General features: G+C 36.8%; 1 protein-coding gene and 1 long non-coding RNA gene across 2 annotated transcripts; one reads left to right on the top strand and one right to left on the bottom strand.

The window, feature by feature from the left end:
- The first annotated feature begins 207 nt into the window (after positions 1-207).
- On the top strand, positions 208-22,638 carry SPO11 (SPO11 initiator of meiotic double strand breaks). Its single transcript, XM_074843007.1, has 15 exons — positions 208-389; positions 5,786-5,871; positions 6,923-7,049; positions 9,635-9,748; positions 12,703-12,791; positions 13,402-13,468; positions 13,674-13,782; positions 14,424-14,510; positions 16,197-16,233; positions 16,455-16,564; positions 17,486-17,585; positions 18,893-18,930; positions 20,501-20,577; positions 20,783-20,894; positions 21,600-22,638. Exons 3-15 carry the CDS (start codon positions 6,952-6,954, stop codon positions 21,717-21,719), a joined length of 1,158 nt encoding a protein of 385 aa, XP_074699108.1. The 5' UTR covers positions 208-389; positions 5,786-5,871; positions 6,923-6,951; the 3' UTR covers positions 21,720-22,638.
- Positions 10,456-22,747, bottom strand: LOC141931167 (uncharacterized). The gene is made up of 4 exons (XR_012625513.1): positions 22,613-22,747; positions 15,636-15,701; positions 11,718-11,827; positions 10,456-10,879 (listed from the first exon to the last, which is right to left on the bottom strand). It is a non-coding gene; the product is annotated as an uncharacterized LOC141931167 (long non-coding RNA).
- Between the last annotated feature and the right edge of the window lie 213 nt (positions 22,748-22,960).

Genomic DNA, 22,960 nt, shown 5'->3' with positions numbered 1-22,960 from the left:
CATCCTTGTGATTCTTCTGGTCCAGTACCTTCTAGAGCCCAGTCCTAAACAAGAAGACAGAAAGTTGCCTGGAAGAAGATCCATCAAGCCAGACTCAAAGACGCTTGGTAGCTTTCATCGCCAGCAGCAGTGAAACAAGGCAAACCAGAGCAAAATGTCATACCTTCTTCCACGCCTAAATACAGAAGACGATTTACAGCAGTGACATCCAGCTGACACATTTGAGTTTGCTCTGAGTACAGAGAAGACTGGTCTATAAATACACATAAAGACTTTACAAAGTGTTTGAATGGACTGAAAATGTATTCTGGAAAGGCAGCACAGAGAAGTCTTCACTGAAGGGCAGTTAACAATCTCACTGCATCCAGAACTACTTATACAACAACTCGGTAAGACATGTTTTGGGCTGGATTCACGTTTATATTTGAATCACGGTTTTTCTCTTCTCCAACACTAAAAAACTCCAGCAAACCAAGGTAAGACATGTACACTATTTTTTCATTTGATACACTTTTTACTGAGCCTTAGGACCCTCAAAAGCAAAGGTTGCCATTTATCCAAAATTACGTCACAGTGCCCCTGGCATTTTTGTGGTGTAGACCAATTAACATTAGTAGCTTAATTAAAATCACCAAATGCATTTTAAAGGATGACATAAAGTTGATTTTAATCTAGGCTTCCAAAAATGAAGTAGAAGTCTGTTAATCAACTGCCCCACCCTTTTCATTATTTATATGGCCCACAGTACTCAGTGTCAGAATAGACTCCTACGTCATCCTCTTACTTCATTTTCCCCAGGCATTATTAAATAGTTAATAACAAAGGTCTAAAGTCCATCTCAAGTTTTACCTGTTGGCATAAATCTGGGGCCATGACAGCACTGGTGTAGCTGTTCATATAAATGAAAGAACAGATTTTGGCTCAAGTATTTTTAATGTACAGCAGCTGGCATTTTTGGGTTTAAAGAGCAAAATCACACCTGAGTTTTCATGCTTTCTAGGATTTTGCCAACAAAAGGAAAACAGAAAATAAACAAGACTTTTTACCTTTTGAAAGCCAGAAGAAATGGTGCAGCTGTTTCCAAGACTGCTATGTTCAAGCTGTCACATGAGCATGGAATAGAAGACATTCTTGCTTTCCAGTTATGTTTTAGCACAAATGTCTTCCATTTGTTTGTTTCAACATATTTTCCCTTTAACACATTTTTTTAATCAGAATTTTTCCTAATAACATGTTTATTCAATGTTCAGTTAAAACCAGATTTGGATTTTTGCAAGTATATAGATGTTTACAAATCAATTCATTAGATATTATTCCTGCTCCTATGGTATGACATACCATAGAAGAGAGAACTTACCACTGTTGGTGAGTTGGTCAGATTTTTGCTATACAGACAATAAGAGCAGCTGATTTCTGGGACTTGCCAGAGAGAGTGGAGGGAATTGGCTGTAACTCCCTTGTTAGCCTTATTATTTATTTAGCTGCTATATAAGCATTTCAACCCACATTTGAATTTGATTCCCATTCCCAGCAATGCAAAATGGGGTAATAGGTAAATGATAGGTGTTTATCTCTCTTAGAAATAGATGGGCATTAGGTGCAGAGAGTGGTGCCATGTATTTGCCTGATCTCTTATTATTCAGCTGTCAGGGGATTTTGATATGGAAGACAGCAGAGAAAGAGTTTAATGTCCATAATATAGACAATTATATTTATTATTTGTATGTGAGAGACCTGTAGGTTCTTCAACAGCAAATCTCTTTGTTTTATTTTCAGCAGTCACTTATGCTCAGCACAGGAAGGACATGGACCTGTTGGGGCAGGTCCAGAGGAGGTCACAGAAATGACCAGAAGGATGGAACACTTCTCTTATGAGGACAGGCTGTGAGAGTTGGGGTTGTTCAGCCTGGAGAAGAGAAGGCTCCAGGGAGATCTTATTGTGGCCTTTCAGTACTTAAAGGGGGCTTATAAGAAAGATGGGGACAGAGTTTTTAGTAGGGCCTGTTGTGATAGGACAAGGGGTAATGGTTTTAAACTAAAGGATGGTAGATTCTGACTAGATACAAGGAAGAAATTTTTTCGATGAGGGTGTCAAAACACTGGAACAGGTTGCCCGGAGCGGTGATAGATGCCCCATCCCTGGAAACATTCAAGGTCAGGCTGGACAGGGCTCTGAGCAACCTGATCTGGTTGAAGATGTCCCTGCTCATTGCAGGGGGGTTGGACTAGATGACCTTTAAACATCCCTTCAAACCGAAACTATTCTATGATTCTATGACACATGGAGGCTTGGATGTTTCAAAATATTTTCTGTATGTTCCTCCACAACATCCTCTTCAAAAGAATAACAAAAGTAGTAGAATGCCCAACATAAAATTCTATTCCTGTTTTCATCTAACTTATTCAAGCCTCAGAGCTGCTACAACTGATTTTTTATGGGTTTTTTTTCAGGCATGGTATATGCCTACAGCCCGCAGTTCCTATTTTGAAACTCCAGCAAGTATGAGAAGTTGAAACAGTAACTGGCACTACCCAGAGAGAAACAGGCTGAAGGAGTGTCCTGTCTTAGAGTGAGATCAGTTTAGGAATGAGAAATAGTGGCTATGATAGCCCTGGGCAAGCTCAATCTTCTCAGCACGTAAAAATTATGTCTTCAGATGTTCAGTCACATAATCCTGCCTGTTTGCAGATTAATTATTGTCAATGAACCAGAGTGCATGTGGCATTTATGCTAAATTGGGAAAAGGTATTCTTTTATTGAATTCACTTTGTGTTTCTTTGTCTCAAATACCTGTCTTGCCCTACCACCCAAAATACATTACTGCCCCTAAAAGCATCAGAAAATGTTGGATCTGAAAATCACTGTGACAGAGGTTAGATGAAAGTTACTTTTCCTTTTAAGAAAGGCCTGTTAGAGTTTATTTCTGGCTGAAAGATAAAACATAAAAAAAAAAAAAAAGGATGGTAACAAAAAACCACTTCCTCTTACGGTGATTTGGCTCACCATAGAATAAATATTTTACAGGTGTTTCTCACTCCAGAGCTACGTAAACTGAAAACATGTATTAGTTTTGGGGTTTTTTTAATCAGCCGTGTTGGTTGGAAGGAGATATCTCATTTGAAGTTGTTAGCTGTTAGTAGTGAATGACTTTTCATGTCCTGTGTCTCTGGGCTTTGCTCATTAGAAAAAGATCTGTAACTTTTCATGTAACTGGCAGGTGATAAATCTGGCTCCTGTTTCATCCTAACTTACTCATAGTAAAACCTGTTGGCTCACAAAATGCCTGTCCTTCCAAGGATTGTCCAGATCACAACCAAGGAAGCTGGAAAGAAATTGAATCTCGCTGGAACACAGTAGCCATATTCCCAAGAAGCTCTTAAATGGCTGGTGTGGATTTTTTTTTTTTTTCCTTGTTCTTACTGTGGTTTTTAAGCCTCCATCTATCTTCTTAACACTCCTTACTGGCCCAAATACTTCTGCTTGCACTGAATCACTACCTTTTACAGAGGTATTCCTCTTTTTTTAGGCTTAAGTGAAAGACTGGATTTCACATGCTATTTGACATTAATTGAAAATAGGTATATCAGGTCCACTGGTGTGCCTACCAGTCTATTAAAACAATTAAGGACAGACCATTTGGAGGGAAATACTTACCATAGCAATCATGTAAACTTAATGTGAGAGACTAACTAGAAGTGAAAAGAGGAAATATCTTTTCATAAGGTATGCAGTGAAGAAAAGGAAAATGCATACATATGCTTTTACATGTTTTGTATTTTGTTTATTCTACTGATGCAGTTATTTATATATGGGAAATCGGTAACAAGCAATTTAAAATCTTGGCACCAAGATAAATGCACATTTTTGTTCTGTACAGCTCTTTTGTTGTGTAGTATGTAGTGATAGCAACAGTTTTTGATCCAGACAGGTTCTTCTTCAGCAGTTACAGACTTTGAAATTGGCATCAGACAGTTCATACAAACTATTTCATGCCATAGCTTCCTCCAAAAGTATCCTGATAAGAGCGTGTGTTTATAATAGGAGACAATCTTAACAGAATTTTTGGTAACAGGCTGTCTTTTAAAGCAAACAGATCTGAAAGTGTTTCATTACCTATCATACTTGTTTTATCAAGGATTAGTGAAATCATAGTGTTAAACTTAACAGCTTCAAAGTAGTAATCTTTTCTCTGCCATCTGTGGTGCCCTCTACTGCACATCTTTGTAGAAGCAAAACAAACACTGAGATAACGGCATTGGTTACGGTTTTTTATGTTTTTCTTTCCATCTTAAGATTTCATAATGGTTCATTATTTGTTTTCCTAATAATTTTCCTTCTAATATATATAAAAATGCAGTCACTATTTGCAATTTAAATTTTTTTCTTTTTTTTTTTTTTTTTGCAAGCAGAATTTTAAAAGGAAATAAATAAAGGAAGAGGGCATTAGGAAATGAACTTGCTAGTGCATTTATTGATCGTAGTTCATTTACTGGTCATATTCTGAATAGTAGTTTATGTGGTTACATATACGTATATATATATTTACATATATGTGTGCGATAGTAAGGTTGAAGCATGGAAATTTTTGTTATTGTCGCTTGTTTTTCATTCTCTGTTTTGTTAACTCAGGTATAGGCATTGAGTACTTTGGTTGTGCTTTTTTATAGTTGCTGTTTGCTACTATGAAGAAGAGACAAGTCATTAAATTAGTTTCTCCCAAGTTGATGTATATAGTTTTGTTTGCAGTCTGTTGCTAGGGGCATGATATAATTTTGTCAGTTCTATATCAAACAAAAATCTGTTGATTTTGATGTTGAATTGTTGGAAAGCTCTACAGAGATTTTACATAAATATTTCCGGAGTGATCTCAAGGTACCTAAAGGCCAAAGACTTAGATGAAAGATCTGAAAATTTCAATTTATTAATTCCCCTTTCTTTTGATTGCCTCTGTTAATTGAAGCACCTTGTGTTCATATCATCATAGCCTGAGGTTTTCCTTGAATAAATCAATGCATGAATTTTTTAATTACCTACCCAAGCTGGATTTGGACTGCTTACTCTTATGAATATCGAAGAAGAAAGGTTCAGTGATAGTAGCTAATGGAACAGCAGGAGAAACCAGCTGCCTTCAACATTTTAAACACTATGTCATCTAATTTGCTAACAACAAGTCTAAGCATCGCAACATTCAAAATGCTGTTGGCAGTGAGCTAGATACAGCACAGCTTCCAATATTATTGTCTGCTGTGCATAAAAGATGATGTTATCAACGGTGGCCCTTAAAAAAATTTCTCTAGAAAGGAGAAACTTTAAGATGTTTATCTCCTAGGTAACTGCTAACACTCTCAGAATGACCACTATCAGGCAGTCAATTACAATGATGTAGTTAGGAGTTGAAAATAAGTTTTGGCATATCACAACTGCAAAGGTAAGAGCAGTTTAAATTTCTAGGATTTGCTTTTTTCACCATCAAGCTGCCAGTGAAGGAGCCCTGATCTCTGCACTCAAAACTCACCGAGCATGCAGTTCTGCACCAGGAGTACCTGGGGCTGCAGGGGGGCTGTTTCGGCCACGCACTGGTGCACCCTTCTGCCCTTCACAACGTCTCCCAAAAGTACTGTATTTTCTCTTTAAAATCACAATGAGTTTAAAATTTTTAAAGTGAAAGAGAAGGCTGGAATTTTTGTAGGAAAAGATGAACACCATTTGTAGGAAAAGGTGAACAACAGGCATGAAATGCACTAAAATGATAATCTCATGTGGGGTTTCTTTTCAAATTCACAGTCTGCCTCTGACCATGTATCGTCAATTTTGAAGTGATGCCTTCTGGCTGAGGATGCCATGTGAATCATAAAGCTGCTGGTTCTGCTGTAAGCTTACAAAATTTAGTATTTTTTTTCTTAAATCTCAGCTTCTTTGGAAGCCGGTGATTTATGTCTCTTAGAATTGGGTGTTTATTGTTTGTTCAGAACATAAGTTTTTAACAATGTATTGAGAAAGATTTGAAAACCTATTCCAAGTCTATTCTAAAACATCAGAATACTGAAGGCAAATGATAAAAATAGTGTTAAATCTTTAATCTCAATAGAAGTTGAATTTCATTGCAGGGAAGGAAGCTGATTTTTCAACACTGGGAGTTGCACTGGAGCTTTCAGCTTTTTCAGATTTCTTAAAGCCACTAAGAACAGTCCAAAAAAGACATTTGATATTGAGGGAAAAAAACTGCTGGTCATTCAGAAAGGATGAGAATAGTATTGATGAGCTATTTGTTTGCTTCTTAGCCAGTCTGGCCAGGTTTATTCCAGTGCCCCCGAGATCTGGGTGCTACAGAGCTTGTGACTAAATGTCTGCCCACACACAGCAACTCCAGAGACGGTTTTGAGGTTCAGCTCCCAGTGGAGGCCATGGTCAGTCAGGAAGGGTGGGAGAAGGTCCCTGTCAGTTAGGGTGGGTGGGGCCACCTTCTGTCTGTCACCAAGAGCGGGAAAAGCCATTGGTCAGTCAGGAAGAGCGGGAAGAGCCCTCAGTCAGTCAGGAAGAGTGGGAAAAGCCATTGGTCAGTCAGGAAGAGCGGGAAAAGCCATTGGTCAGTCAGGAAGAGCGGGAAGAGCCCTCAGTCAGGTCAGGAAGAGCGGGAAAAGCCCTCAGTCAGTCAGGAAGAGCGGGAAAAGCCCTCAGTCAGTCAGGAAGGGCAGGGCCAGCTCCTGCCTGTTAGAAGGGGAGGGAAAAACCCTTTGTCAATCAGTCAGGGAGGGCGGGAAGATCTTGACTTTGGTTTCTACAGGAATTTTCTGCTTTTTCTCTCTGGCCCTATGGTTTGACCTCAGATTGTGAGTTTTAAATCCAGCACACAGAATAGCCTTTTCCCATTTCTTTGGTAATCTCTTTTGCCTCTTTTTAACATGGCTTCATCTCTTCCAGAGAAGTTGGATTGGTCTGCACCAACCTTAATGGAGGACCACAGTGTGTGTTCCACTGAAGTGCCAACTGGGAGCAAGGCCAGCTTCAGGGAAACAAGCCTGTCTGGTCACGAGAGCCACGTCCCTAGGTAAAAGGTGTGAAAAATAGCACCCATACTCTCTTTCTGTGGTAATACTTGAGCAGGTAGTGCACCATTGCACCTAATGGGCTTGGCAAAAGTGGAAAACACGCCTCTACAAAAACAAAGGGGCTCTCACACTGCAAACAGCACCTCCATTCCCTCAGACCTCTTCAAAAAGTCTGTAGGTACAGACAGAAATACAGAAAACCATGACAAAACAAATATACTGAATTTCACTAACAAAAAACTCTCATCAGTTTTTTAAAGACTCTTTCCATACACAGTATATCAGTCTCAGAGGCTAGAACAGACTGGGATCATCTTAAAAGTATTTTAAAAGGAAAAGGAGGTCTTTGTGGCAGGGTATGGGAACTGCATGGCTTTAGCAATGTACAGTTCTAGGTTTTAGAGTGTGTTAGTTTATTACATTGCAGATTTTTATTTGTAATTGTTTATCTTGTGTGTTTATATTGTTTACTTGCTAAAGGTGCTATAATATTAATCTTTTATATTAATGTTGAAGATAATTTCTTGTGCTATACAGAAACAAGTATCTACTCATGATGCAACCTATTAGAAATGATCAGGCAAACCCTATGGTTGGACTTCAAGGTCTTTTCCTTGATCACAAGATCACAAGGTGATCTTCAAGGTCTTTTCCAACCTAGATGATTCTGTGAGATATACAGTGCCTTTCGCTGTTAACTAAACCAGAGTCATTTTTAAGTAGGCATACTTAGCCAATATTGTATGTTTGCTTATTAAAATTCAGTTAATCTCTGCAAAAAGAGACAGAATATCAGCAGGGGGTACACAGAGAATTGCTGTCCTCTTACTCCTATCTGCCCCATTTTACAATTTCTGCAACAAATCATGAAATTGGGATTGGAACAGAAACCTGGACTTTCAAATTCTGCAGCAAACTTTGAAGTACATCTGGAATATTAAAAGATTGTTACAGTGGACAGAATCAAATGAATAAGTAAAATGTTTATGAATATCAAAGTAATAACTTGGTTTAGATTTCCTATCTACCTATCAGTTCTTTCATCCATCTGCCCACACATATTTTTATTATCTTCAACACCCAATTTTTTTATTATGTTGGAGGTCTGCACCATAGTCAGCTCTGCTTACCTATTTTACTCTTACCACTTGGTGCATTACACATGTAGCTCACCAGCTAACCATTTCCTATGTGCTTAATAGAATTTCTATTTTGGATATGGCAGTGAGATGTAGGATTTTAATTTGGAGGAACAGACTATGAGTCTGAAAGTTAGGGAATCTTGGACTTGATTGTGAAGCTATTATACAGTAGAAAATTAATTTACATATTGGCTGCATGACCAGGCCTTCTTGTATTATTAACATTGCAAATACTTCACTGTTTTACCTTTGGAAAGCCATTAGTCTCTCTATGTCCAGGTTTACTCATCTGAAAAACAGAAATATCTTACATTGTGTTTGTTGAACAGTTTAATATTATTGGACAAAAATGTTAGAAATACTGGTAGGGGTTTTTAAATACAGATACTATTACAAATAACATTTTAAAATAAAAGGTTAATACTTTCCAGAAATTGCTTTCAAAAAATGATAATCTAGTTTCAGCAGAATGAGGAGTAGGTGGAAACTGAGCTACAAAATGAAAGAAACATATTCAGCTGATAGAAGAGAACTTTAATGACACTTCATTATTTTTTAAGGAGACTCATAGCTAGGTTTTAAAAATCATTCTTGCTGATTTTGTAACAGTGGGATAATTCATTCTGTGTGGTGTGCACTGGTATTGACTCATCTTTTCTTAGTATATTAATGACAAAATTGGACTTTGCTGATAAAACTTTGAGTTAAAATAAGTTTTGTCTATTCTTTTAATTCCTACTTGAACTTATGATGGTATATAGTGCACTTGTAATTTTAAGGACAGCTGAAATGTTGGAGTCAGATGACTTATGAAAATAAAAAGCATCTGTCATAACACTCAAACCAGCCTACAGTTTTGCTGTAAGGGATCTGCTGCAAGGCTACTTTGTCTTTTTAGGTGAAAGATACAGATTTTATTCTTTTCACAGTGAATCTGTTGAGACAAAGCCTTCATATAATTAAAACCCTTAACAGTTTGTTCAGGGCAGCAGATCAACAGGTTAACGTGCAATGGTACAACAGGAAGTATTTGTACTCTTGAACATTTTTTAAATATACAGCATTTAAAAACAACTTAGCCCAGATCATAGCCAAAGCCAATATTACATCATTTATAGTAAAACATTAATCACTAGTCACAAACCAGCCAGTTGGTCTAAAAGTTCAGCTGGTGAAAAATTTGATGGTTTCAGGATTGAATAGAAATGTACTTCTAATTATGTCCTCAGTCATACATCTGGAATGGAAGGTCAAAGATTTTAGGGAAACTGAGCAAAACAAAATTAAAAAACAAAAGAGTTCCTCTACATTTTTGAAACAAATATATCTTTGAAGCAGTTTTGGATTACCTGATTTTTGTAGGAGTGGGGATAGATGATCAAAACTCAATATAGAACTAGATTTTATCATATGATCTGTATCATTAAGTTTCCTTGTTTCAGTTCTGAAGTTCTTGAAGCAATAGAAAACATTATTCAAGATGTACTTAAAAGCTTGGCCCAAAAAAAAGCACCTGTTCTCACACTGGCTAGCAGATCAGATTGGAGGAACATAGAGTAAGTATTTTAAAATCCTGCAATATAAATGCAAATTTGGTTATGTAACTTTCATTAAAGTTAATCATACGTGGTTCTATAAGTATTAGAATCAATAAATAATTTGGCTTCTTAAAAAGTAATGGACAAATAGAAAGTCATGCTTAGTAACCACTCTGCATGAACAGGCATCATGTATTAAGTCATAGCAGACCATAGCATAAAGGGTAATGTAAAACTACTGTAATAGGGGTTAGAAGGAAAAGGGAGGTCCTATAAACAATCATTTTCTGGAAGCAGTAGAAACCAGAAATGATAAGTTGTGTTAGAGTGAAAAAATCTGTTTTAGGCTGGAAACAATTACCAGCAATTTCATCCTCTAATGCACTTTCTGTGCTTCCTCTTTTCTTTTTCTCTGCTTTTCCTCATAGTATCTCCTTTCTTAAAATGACAGTGATAAACCCAACTTCTTGTTCTTCAGAGATGCATCCCACCTCTTCCGGTTGTATTTGTTACCTCTGTGTTGTGTTCTAAGTTCATTACCAGCCAAATAAAGCAAAACAAGTTTCTAATGTATTATCTAAATTTCAGATCTTATGCCAGCTTATCTAGACAGGCTCAGAGAAAACCCAACCTGTCCTCCCTTGTAACACACTTTGTGATTTGTAGAAGTTGCTTGTGTAACAGTATTTTTCCAAGGAGCTCATTTAAACTGAAAATACCTGAAACTGAGAGATTCATTGCTTTTTATAATACAGAAGCAAAAGGATAAAGGAAGACACAAATCGATTTCTTGCCCTGTAGTAGCTTTGGATGTCAGTGAGTTGAAGGATATTTAGATTGATAAGACTGCAGAAATGCTTGTAAGTGGACACATTACAAACATCTGAGGTTGAGAAAGCATTGCAAACCTTCCACGCATAACACTTTGGTGGAATACTCATTTAATGAGAACAATAAATTTCTGTCAATCAAAAAACCTGAGGGGCCTGAAGGTAATCAGTTAACTGAAAGACTTGTATGTTCCAGGGAATTTTATGGTTTAAGTCTTGATGGCTTGACAAAAATGTTTCACTCAGATGTTTGTAAAATTAAAATACTAAAACAAAGCTTTGCAATTTTTGGCAATCTTCAGGGAAATGGCATTCCAGGCTAGAAAAACAAAAGTGAGATGTTATTTGCCATCAGAACACATAGGGGAAAAACGTTCAAATTAAAACAAGTTAACATCACAGTATGTTAAAAATAAGATTCATCAATCACACTAAAAAAAGCTGAACCATTATTTATGGTGGAGAAATGTAATCTCAGATATGCGTTTCTGTTGATTAGTGACCTATATCCCACTTTAATACAGCAGTTTAAGAAGATTAAAATGAAAATAGACAAATAAAAATGAAAACAGTCTGCCAAAATATAATATGAATGGAAGAAAATATAGTCAGTGGGGCATTCTTTTTCTTTCTTAGGCAGCCTTTTCATACCTAATCTACACAGCTGGAATCTGCTGGGCAGGAACTAGTAGAATGAGAGAATGATTTCATGTTTGAACTGTTCCTTGTAAACTTTTGTAGATACTCAGAGAGGTATTTACTTGAGTGGTGTCAATCAGTGAGAATGCCAGGCCTAAAGTAGTACAACCAGTTTCCATTATCCAGCTGTACCTTTCCAGAAAAACAAACCAAACCAAACCAGCAAACACAAAAACCCCCAAACAAACAAACAAACAGATTTCCTAGTAGTGGAAAGAAGATTTTCTAGAAAACTACTCTGCGGGGTAAATGCAGTCCTAGGAAGAATTGTGGGAGCCACATTGATCAGGTTCTTCAACATACAGTTTTCTGAAAGGGGTGTCCTTACTTAACCTGAGAGCACAATCCAACAAAGTGTTGATTACTGTTTTCCTCCCATGTGCTTATAATGTAGGGAGTGTCCAAGTGAAAAGCACAAATATCTTTTAAATGTTGCAACACAAAGGCAAGAAAGTTACCTTAAAGCTGGCAGGCAGATGCTACACTGCTGTTTGTTATTGCTGTCACTTTTACATATGTGCACCGTGGTGTGTGTGTTCTGCCACCCAAAGGATGCATGGAGCAAAACCTTTGACAAAGAAATAAATTTAGAAACATTATGTGGGTTTAAATAAAATTATGGCCATTTTACTGCCAATACTTCTTAAAAGTACATAGAAAACTCTGAAATGAAAAAGACAGGCCTGTCATATCATAAGGCACTAAAATAATTTAAACTATAATAATGAAGTGTCATTAAGAAAATAACTGATTCTTTTGGTGAAATGTGCACCTTCAGATGTGAAAGGCTGAAACGTGAAATGGTGGAGCTCATTTAGATTAAACATCCGTTTAAGGATGGAGTACATTTTTGTTTCCAAAAGTTAATAATGGAATATAACTGAGTTATTCTGATAATTTAAGCGCATAAATCAGATAATGTTATTGTAATATGAAATAATTACTTTTTCATACATTCTACATCAGAAAGTCACTGTGTCAGACTTGATTTGTATTCTAATAATGTTTCACATTTTTTCCTGTCATTTACTCCTTTGTTTTAATGCTAAATAATAATTGATGCTGATATATTAACAGTTAAAACATGTATAAAATATTTCTGTTGTCTCTACTTTTGTCCGGAAATTTACATATTTTAGGCTTAAATTCAGTCTTGAAGCATCTTCTTGAGAAGCTGTTTCATGTTTTGAAGCCAATGATCAGAGGGAGGGCAGTTCGGTAATGTTTTGAATGGGTCATTTTGGCAGATGATGACTACTGCCTGCCTTTTTCCTTTGGCCACTCCAACTCCACCCAGGTTGATGGTTTCTGTACCAAGTCTGAAAATAGCAGTAGCATATTTGATTATCAGAAAGGGGTCTGAGTCTGAATTACCTTGCAGAGAACAATTTACGTATACTCAGTACATTTACAGTTTCATTGTATTTGTTTGCAATGTATCAGATTTAAAGATTCTGTAGGTCTACAGATGATACCACATTGTGCCACAAAACAAATAAGAAGTGACTGCCCTAGATCAGCACCAAAATTTGGTAAGTTAAAAACAGTCCAAAGCCGAATTCTTGTTTTTTCTTGTATTTTAATTCAAAACTTTGTTAAAAAAATCCCAACAAACCACACACACAAAAATTATGCACTGTGATTTAGATGTGTATGGCTAATATAACCTCATATTATGACCAGCCCTTCAGCTTTTCTCTTGTCTATTAAATTATAGTGAGGGACAGTGAAATTAATACAGCATTCTTACAGTTTCTACCCTCCCTGGATGAATAACAGCTGAAGGCATTTTCAAAAGGCCTTAATGTAAAAACATCACCCTTCTTCAAAAACCTAGCTAGTAAAGGAATGTTGGAATACAGACAATAAGCTGATTTATTTTTCTAACTCAGTCATTTAATTTCTTGGCCTGGACAGCAGGGCATACATTCTGTCACTTAGCTCCATCATATTTTTTCTAATTATGCTAGAAATTCTTGAGTCTATTGATTAGTACAGTCTCTCTGTATTTTCACAGCACATTAAAATATATGTTTCAAAGTTTTATTTTACAAGACACAAATATGGCTCAATATAAAGACAAATTATTGTATATGCATTTATGAAAATGGATAAAATATTTTGTAAAATGTATATTTTCAGCTCTGATGCTCAAGATATTATCTATGATCTATAAGATGGTGCAGAGCAATACTTATGCAACTAAAAGGTAACATGCTACATTCCTGTAATTTCAAATAAAGTTGTATTTTAAGACTGTTATTGTGAAAAACAGCCTGTAGGATGCAAACCTGTAGGATAATGGATTCCTGTATGTAAAATGCCCTCTAATTATCCATGCCCTCTATAAAATTCTCATGAGCCTACAGCTGTTTCTGTATTATAATTGCAAATACAATATTTTGTCTTGATAGAGATATATATTATTCAGATACACTACTGTTTGGTAGCCAAAGTGTTGTGGACAATATAATCAATGACATTTCTTGCATGCTTAAGATACCTCGGAGAAGTCTACATATAGTAAGTGGCTTGTTACGAATGTTTTTATCATTATTTCCAAATCATATAGATTGAACTGAAAGGTGAAATATCAAGAAAGGTTACCATTAGGAAGTACATGGGTTAAATTAAAAGTGTCATTTGTGCAAATGAAACGTAGTTATGGTTTATCATAGCACACGAAAGGTTTCTTTCTTCAGAGACAATTCATAGAGTTTGCTTGCTCCAAAGAGTTTGGAACTAACTGCCAGCTAAAAACACGGGGCCTTTTGCTATTACCTAGTGAAAGCAGTACTTAAACTTCAGAGTGCAAGACATCTGTTTAGCAATTTGTGCTCAAACTATTTTGCTAACTTGGGGGTTAAATGAAAATTTAAAGTAGTCAGAGATCTAACAACCTTTCAAATTTACTCCTATCTCATGCCTTACAAGAATTCCTTTGTATCTAAACATGCAGTTATTAACACAATTTATTGTAAGTATGCCTTTATGTCCATGATGACAACAACATTGCTTAGCGTTTACAAGGTTGATGGTGGTCAATAACTGCTTGTTACCAGTCAGAATTCTTTTCAGAAGTTTCTTGTTTTGCCTGTGCAATATAGTGACATAACAGCACGTAGCTTCCCGTTTACTGTATACAGCTTACTATTTTTTTTCAGCTATCTACAACTAAAGGTTTTGTTGCTGGTAATTTAAGTTACACTGAGGAAGATGGTACAAAAGTGAATTGTACCTGCACTGCAACAGTATGTATTATAAAAAACAGGAATTCATAGCATCTACCTTAGCATGATATTCTGCACTTCTTATAGCTCAAGTTACTGTACACATTTACTATACAGACCTGTGCTTGTGGCAAATTGAGACATTACAGACTGGGTGAAAAAAGAGAGATAAAAAGTATTGCTCAACTGTATTGCAATCCTGAAGCTCAGCTATATACTCACCAGGAATATATCCTTTGGATAAGGTTTTTAGCACTACCTTCTACCATGGGAGCCTTGCAGAGGAAGGCATATATATATATATAGTGTATCTTAGGCTTTATATTACAGTGTTCTGTCAAATAAGTGCTCTGAATCAAAGAACCCTGGGCACTCTGAACATGCTTTGTTTCTGTCACAATAGATTGATTTCTGGCAGAGTAAGAAAACAAGTTTTACAGCCTGAGTTAACATACTCATATGGTCCTCAGTGAGCTGCTTCTAGCACACTGGGTAGGCTCCTCTAGTGGCAACAGCACAGATAAGAGACTGAACTGAGCCTCTATAATTAGAGAAATAAATCTCCTTCTGGAGTCAAATTGTGTTTTCATTTACAGAAGTTTAATGATGACACTCCATCAGCATAAGAGTTTATATTGTCTTCATGTGCCCAGCACTGTACAGCCAAAGGTATATAGTATCAGGCTGTTTGGTCTCAGGATTATCACTTATACAGACATTAGAAGGTCTTGTATTATCAACAAATTTTATCAAAGGTGGTACTGAGTTAAGAGAAATTTATAAACATGGTTTCATAAGAGTCAAGAGCCAAAAGTGGTTTGAGGAGATGAGATTCAACTAATCTAGTCCTGAAAGATTTCCTATGACCATGCAGAATGTGAAAGCAGGAACAGAATTCAGACTTGCTGACTGTTGTCATGATTTCCTACAAAATGTGCTCACTGTAAGCCTAATTTGGTAATTTACAGAAAGATAAACCTGAGCTGCCCATTATACTTCATTTTTAAGCAGAGCGTAAAGTCCCCTGTTATTAATGCTCTTCTGCAGCTCTTCATATTTTTATTTGTTGAGTTGTTCCACCCTGGCACCGGAGGTGATTTAGCAGTCAGAAGTAAAAACAGACCACACACTTCAATATATACTTACTCTTTTGCCAAGTTCTTCCTCCAGTTCCTGTTTCCTCACCCATATGCCTGCCAGATTGAGCCATTCCTAATATGAGATATAAAGTAAACATTACTATGTCTTCAAATTATTGCTCAAAAATACTTAAAAAATCAGGTTGGTGGTTAATAAAAGAAAGGATTTAATGGTCTTCCAAAAAGAATACTTAAATGTTTTAAGCTTATATTAAATGCAGTCTTCACACCAAGCTGACTTTTTTTTCTGGCTAAAACAGATAAAAAAATAATCAGGACATTGTTATCTCTGTAATGCCCATATGATGAACAATCTCCTGTGACAGTAGCACAAACATTTTTGAAAAGCATCTTGTTTTAACAGGACTCCTACACAACCATACAACAGAGCAGGATAGGAATGGTTGAATACACTTATAAAGAGGTGAAAATGTCAAGATTGATCTTATATATAGAAGATGAATTGTTGTTTCAGGATGTAATTGTGTCCTTCATTACCTAATGTTGTTATTTTAAAATATATCATTTTCTCTATTTAAAATTATTAATCTCATTTTTGTTGTTTTAGGCAGTCACTGTGCCATCTAATGTTCAAGGAATTAAAAGTATCCTTTGAGCAACAACTCTGGTTGTAGACTGAAAAAATAAAGTAAAAACAAAGAATATTCCAAGTTAAACAATGTTCTGGAATTTTTTTCTTTGCTTGTTGGCTCTGAAATTGAGTCATGAACACTGCTTTTGGCTCCAGAACAGGTATTTTAGAGCATTTAGTTTAATTGATTGGTGTGATGGATCATTTTACATGCAGCTAGCCTTAACAAAAAAGATTTAATCTCACATGCCAAATTTATATTAATTGTAGAAAAAGATGCAACTTTTCAGAGACTGCTGGATGATGACTTCTGCAATAAATTGTCCCCATGTATAATGATTACGGTATGCATCTTACATTTCATATCGTCTAGCTAGACGTAAGAATTTAAATAATACTTCAGCATTGTAGTGGTGCTCAAAGTTGGTCAAAAGACCATAATAAAATTAATATGAAACATATCTAGCAATATTTTTTTTAGATTTTATTATCCTCATAGAAATACAAAATACACATTCTAAAGACTTATTTCCTCCCAGCATCTCCTTAGAGCTTGGTAGCTTATCAACTTCACATGCTGCTGCAAAGTAGTTGCCCCACTCAGTCTCAGAAAGGCTTAACTGTTGAGTAACCTTTTGTCCTTCAGGATCCCACATTAGCAAACCCACACGAAACGGAATTGGTTGACTTTGGATTGTACTGAAAGAGCTATGGAGCCTGGAGAGTTAATAGGAATGTGTAAATGGAATATGCATACCTACTTGTTCTGGGACAAATTTGTCCCACAATGAGGAAAAAACGTATCCCCATGCTGAAGAGAGAGAAGCACTTATACTATGCCACATGTTGTCCAGTTATAGTCAGTCAAAACAAGAACTTGTTTTATGTGGTTTCATTAGTGCCATAAATATTTCTGAGAAGAAAAAACTGGCCTTCTTACACCAGCTTATACAGATACCAGGGTACATCTATACATCAACTCCCAGACCTTCCAGATTAACTCCTTGTATAGAGCAATGTACAATACTCCTCCAGTGCCTGTAATCCAGAGCATGTGCCGTGCTGCTCCCCAGCCCACTCCTCCTTCCCTCCTCACAGAGCCAGAACAGGAACATGGAGCCTTCCCTGCAAAATAGCTGTTGGAGAAATATTTCTGCCAGTGTTTTGTTTGTTTGCTTGCTTTTAAATGACAAATGTAAACACATAGGTAGCCAGATGTCATTTTAATTAGTTTAAAACTGTCTGCTTTTATTTTATTTCCTTAGGGAAGAGGCGTACCAGATCTTAATACACGACTTTTGGTCAGAAAGCTGTGGGATTCTTTCCAAATTCCTATTTTTGCCCTTATGGATGCAGATCCACATGGTAAATCTGTAGAAGTTCAATGACATAAAAGGAAAGCAAAATTTATTTAGAATGTCTTTTCTCCCTTTTATAGGAAGGTACTCAGAACACAGAGTTCCAACACAATCAGAAAGTTCCTGATTTATGCAGAATATATGCAGAAAGGAGTTTAACTAAAATATCAGTACTGGCTTTTCATCCCCATTGAATATACCCTTACCCTCTGTGATGATTTGTTGTGTTTTGAGGTATTAATAAGAATCTTACCTTGTACTTAATAAGGAAAAAAAAATTATAGAATTTGTAGCTCAGAATAGAGTTCAATTTTGAAAGTACCTGTGGGCCTAAAAATGAGGATAAGAATAGTGGTATTTTATGATCCATTGCATGGTTCCACTGATTTTAATGGGAGTTAGGCACTTGACCACTTCTAAAAGTCTCAGGAGGTCCTAGCTATATCTTTACAGAGTTAAATACCATTGAAAATGTTGCTCTGTCAAGAATTCCGGCTGTTGGGTATACTATTCCTTTTGTAAAATAGAAGGACGTAACAGGAACTTTTGTAAATGTTGCTCAGTTTAGTATAAAGCAAAATTTTAAGCTATATTAGGCCAGACAGACATGAAGAAAATAGTATGTTTGAGCAAAGTGGGTCTTTTATTGGTTTTAAAGTAGTTCACATTTATATTAATAATTCAGCGCTCATGTCAACAGTTCACAGTAGTGAAAGCTAGAAACTACAAATCTGATGCCAGCAGGAATAAAGTTAATCCTAAAACAAGTCCATCCCATTCTGGATGTGCTATTCTATTACATCAATGGCAGGTCTGAAATTTCCCTCATTTTGTGAGGGATTCTGTGTACGTGAGTGTGTATGCCTTAGTCTGAATTCAGAATCTGAATCCACATACACAAAATAGAAAATCTCTGATGTATCTACACTGATCCCATCTGAAATTAGGGAGATTACTGCAAAACAAGAAGCAGCTGCTCAAAGCAGTAGTATGAAGAGATAGGGATTACACAAGATAAAGAAACACAGTTTTCATGATAGATGTTGGAAGATGTGTAAAAGACCCTATTATCCTTTGTTTTGAATTGACTAGGCGCAGACAGCGTGAAACATTTAACTATATAAAGGTGACATATTATGCTCAAATTCTGATTATTTTGACATACTCTAAAAATAATTGTTAAACCATAAAAAACATCACTAATCATAAAGCCATAACTGTTACGCCATGAAATTGAATTCTTAATGCAGTCTTCTTAAACATGCCCAGTGTGCAGATAAACAGACACCTGACATTTGGTATTCTGCAACCTAGGTGTAGAAATAATGTGCATCTACAAATATGGATCTGTGGTGAGTATAATTTTTCCACTTCAAATACATTGTTTTGTAGCCCAGCCTTGAAGCTGGAATGTACGAAATACTATAGCCTTAGAATGGTTACTGCCTTTTATAATTTTGTTTCAATGCAAAGACACAGTTTTTAGGCCTTGTGTATCTGCAGAAAATGGCTTTTACCTGCAACAAAAAGAAACAGGGTAATGATGACATGTGTTTCATTTAACTGTTTCACAGTTTTCCCCTGCTGCACAGGCAGTTTTCAGGCAGTCCAAATAGAAAAGTGTTCTCCATTTTGCTTTGTTTCTGCCTTAGAAGAGAAACGAAGGCTGGAGGGACCTTGGGAGGAGAAGGAGGACATAACTTGTGAGATGGGTGATTCTCCACAAAATCATGTTATGTTGGTAAAGGTTTTGTTTTGGGCTGAGAATTTGCTTACGGATATATGCGTTAGTGTGGAACAGTATGGAAGAAGAGGCACAGGGAACAAGAAGGCATTATTGTATTACATTGCTAAAAGACGAGGTACAGGAAGAGGGTATGGAAGGCAGGCAGACTAAGGTGAAGACAGAGGGCAGGAGCAGATAGGTGAACTGTTCAGTAGAGCAAAGGAGAAAGAACATCCAAAGTAAAAAAACTAATACCAAAACAAAATGAACTTCAGAAAACTGTTAGACATCGATGATGTCAGAGTTCAAATATGTGTCACAACATATGCCTCGAGGACATGGAGGGAGACAGAACTCCCAAGTTTTCAGGTGAGCTGTCACACCTTCAGCTCTCCTACCAAGGTGATAAAACACCATCCTCCAGGATTAAATTGTCAGACTCCTTTGAAAGTTTATTTTGTTCAGTTACAGAGCAACAGGTGCATCAAATGAAACTAGAATGCGTCAAGTTCATTGCAAACAATGGAAGTATTCCTTTATACAACATGTAATTTAACTGTGATACTTTGCTGTAGGGTGCTGTAGATGACAAAAGTTTTCATGGATTCTAAAAGCAACCCGACAAAATCAAGTATTACACCACCACCACTTCTGGCTCAGAAAGTTGGAGTCAAAAATCATTGGGAGCAGGGGGAGTATTCTGAGAATTATCATTAATTGCTTATTTGTTTTTACATTTTTCCCTAAGATATTTACTGTAGCCATGATACTGGACCAGATGAACCTTCCTTTGGGCTATTTTTAAATGATATGGTACTTTCCAGCAGAAAATATCAGAAATTTCCAGATTTGATTGTTATTGCTCCTCCTGGCTGAATTTCTTTTTTTTTGGGGGGCAATCAGATTTATATTGACTGTAAAAGACACAATGAAACTATTCAGATTAGGCCAGCCAAGTTGGACTAGCCTAGAATCTGTCATAGGCTGAAGGATGCAAATTTTAGCAAAGGAACAGTTTCTGGCAAGGGGATATGGTAAGCTTCAGTTGTCCTGTGTTCTCCTATATCATTCTGATGGTGAAAATACCTGATTATCTTTGTAATAAAATCTGGCCATGACCTTGGAAAGCATATATCTCAAATAATTTAAAATAGAAGTCACTGACTGAATGTTATAGCTGACCTTTCTTATTTTAGTCAATGTCTTTTGAGGCCCATCATCTCACCGTTCCATCTATAAAGTGGCTTGGTCTCCTTCCATCTGATCTTGAGAGGTTAGTTATTTCCCCAAAAGAAACAGAACTATTCTTCTGTTTCATAGACAGGAAATGCAGTCTGACTTAATGCACAAAAAGACAACTGACATTTAAATCCATTATTTTTTTCATACATTATTTTGACTTAATATAAAGAAATAAGTTGGAATAAATATTTTTTTTAAGTATATGAGAAAATTTAACAACTTTATTTTCTTTTCAGATTAAATATACACAAAGATGTCTTGATTCCATTTACAAAGCAAGATCAAAATAAGTTAGCAAGTATACAAAAGAGACCTTACATTGCTTGTCAGCCAATGTGGAAAAAAGAAGTATGTATAAACCTATTGTTTCCTATTTCTTACTCCCCACAGGACAGATCTATCGTCTGCAATCCTGTTCCTCTTTATGATGACAAACTCTTACTATAGCAGAACCAGTAAGGTTTTGCAGCCCTAGAAGGCGGCAAGATTGAGAAAGCCCATGCCCTGGGATGTCTCTCTGAATCAGGGGGCCTCAATAGGTTGGACTAGATGATCTTCACGGTCTTTTCCAACCTAGATGATTCTGTGATAGCTCACAGGCCAGAACTGGCATTAGTCATCTGATGGTGACATGGGATTTTACTGCTTTCTTAAATAGTACAGAATATATTATGTCTTTACAAATAGGGGAATACTTATAGGAGTTACTTACTCAGTACTAGGCCTCTAATCTTGCCCGTAGCTTTTAAAGCATACATCTCAATTCAGGCATATATTGTGTGAGATCATTAGAAAGGAAGAAAAGGTATTGTGTATCTTCTTCCTGTTTATACTCATAAATTGTCTGTTACTGCAAGGTACACACTAGAGGACACATGAACATACAATAAAATAAATCTCAGCTCAGTGACAGGGATTTTGCAGCACCGTTTCCAGTAGTACTCACTTTACAGTTTTACATGCACATTCAACAAGTGTAATTCTTTCTTAAATAATTACCTAACCCTGGATCAGGCTGTTACAGCATCACACAATAATTTGTTCTTCTTTTAGCTGGAAATTATGGCAGCGTCCAAACTGAAGGCTGAAATTCAAGTTTTAACTTCTCTTTCATCAGATTACCTTTCCAGAGTCTATTTACCAAACAAACTGCAATTTGGTGGATGGCTATGAATGCTTGTTTGCAATTGAAATGTTTTTCTTGATACTGATCTATTTTGTTGACTGCTGTTAGAAAAAATGCATAGAGACAGAGGAGTATACTTTAGCTTCTTGTCAGGTTTCCTTACCACCATATCTAGAATATCATTATCTCTTTTTCCTCTTTAAAACCGTAAGAGAAATTACAATTCTTTTACAGAATACTGTTGCTTCCATTCTGTGGCTTCTGCAGTGTAACAATGCCAAATTCAATAGTACATACATTAAAAGGTAATGAAAGATGTGATATTGTTTCTGGCCAGAAAATATGAAGTTTAAAAACGTATCAAGGAATTGCTTTGCCTTCTGTCTTAAAGCACAAGATGATGCTGTACCAACCTTTTTAATTTTGAAAAGAGTAAAAGACTTTGTTAATTTCTTGCACATGCCTCCTTTTGGAAATTATTTTAAGTATGGCATTGTGGCACTTTGTGTTTGCTGTAAATTCAGACCAAAAAGTCAGAGATAGTTCTTCACTACTGCGTATCTCAAGCGACTATAAATGTTCCAACAACCAAATTACTATTTGTCTTCAATGAACAAGTAAGCAAGCAGATGTTACTGATTAATAAACAATCCTGTTAATGATGCACATCATAACAGAATCCTTTGTTGATTTTATTTTGGTGACTCTAAAACAGCAAAAAGTAGCAGGAAAGTGGTGATTAAAGCGTTCAATAAATTCTACCCGAGGAAACCAGATTGACTGCATAGAAAATACTTCCAAAATGGATGTACAGAGTCAGCACGGGTTTTACAGTTAATATTTTTCAGTAGACTTATCTAGTTGGGTTTTTTTATTACTGTTCCACCAGTATTAAATTCAGAGGGAATTAAAATTCCTTTTTATTTAGCAGTGTTACTACCTCCTAGTAACTTCTAGTGTCCGGGTGCAGCAGCAGTCTCGGGCCAGGACGAGCCCCGGGCGGTGCCGCCGAAGTGCCCTGGCGAGGCGGCCCCTGTGCCGGGCAGAGCAGGGCACCTTCCCGCCCTGGGCGGGCGTTACTGTCGGGGTGAGCTTCCGGAACCTCGGGGCGACATTCCACCAAAGGCTGGCACTGTCCGGATTGCCGGGGTGAGGTTTCCCCACGCTCGGGAGGGGTTGAGTGCCGCGGCAGCACCGGCGGGAGCTGAACGTGCTCTGACCCGCCCGACCCTGCGCTCCCCCCACGTCCGAACAGAACCACCGTATCTGCAGTGTGCGCCGCAGCGCT

This window comes from Strix aluco, chromosome 17 (assembly GCF_031877795.1).
Source record: "Strix aluco isolate bStrAlu1 chromosome 17, bStrAlu1.hap1, whole genome shotgun sequence".
In the NCBI taxonomy this organism is placed as follows: Eukaryota; Metazoa; Chordata; class Aves; order Strigiformes; family Strigidae; genus Strix; species Strix aluco.
The sequence above is the reverse complement of the archived record's forward strand: the minus strand, read 5'-3'. Positions and strand labels throughout refer to the sequence as shown.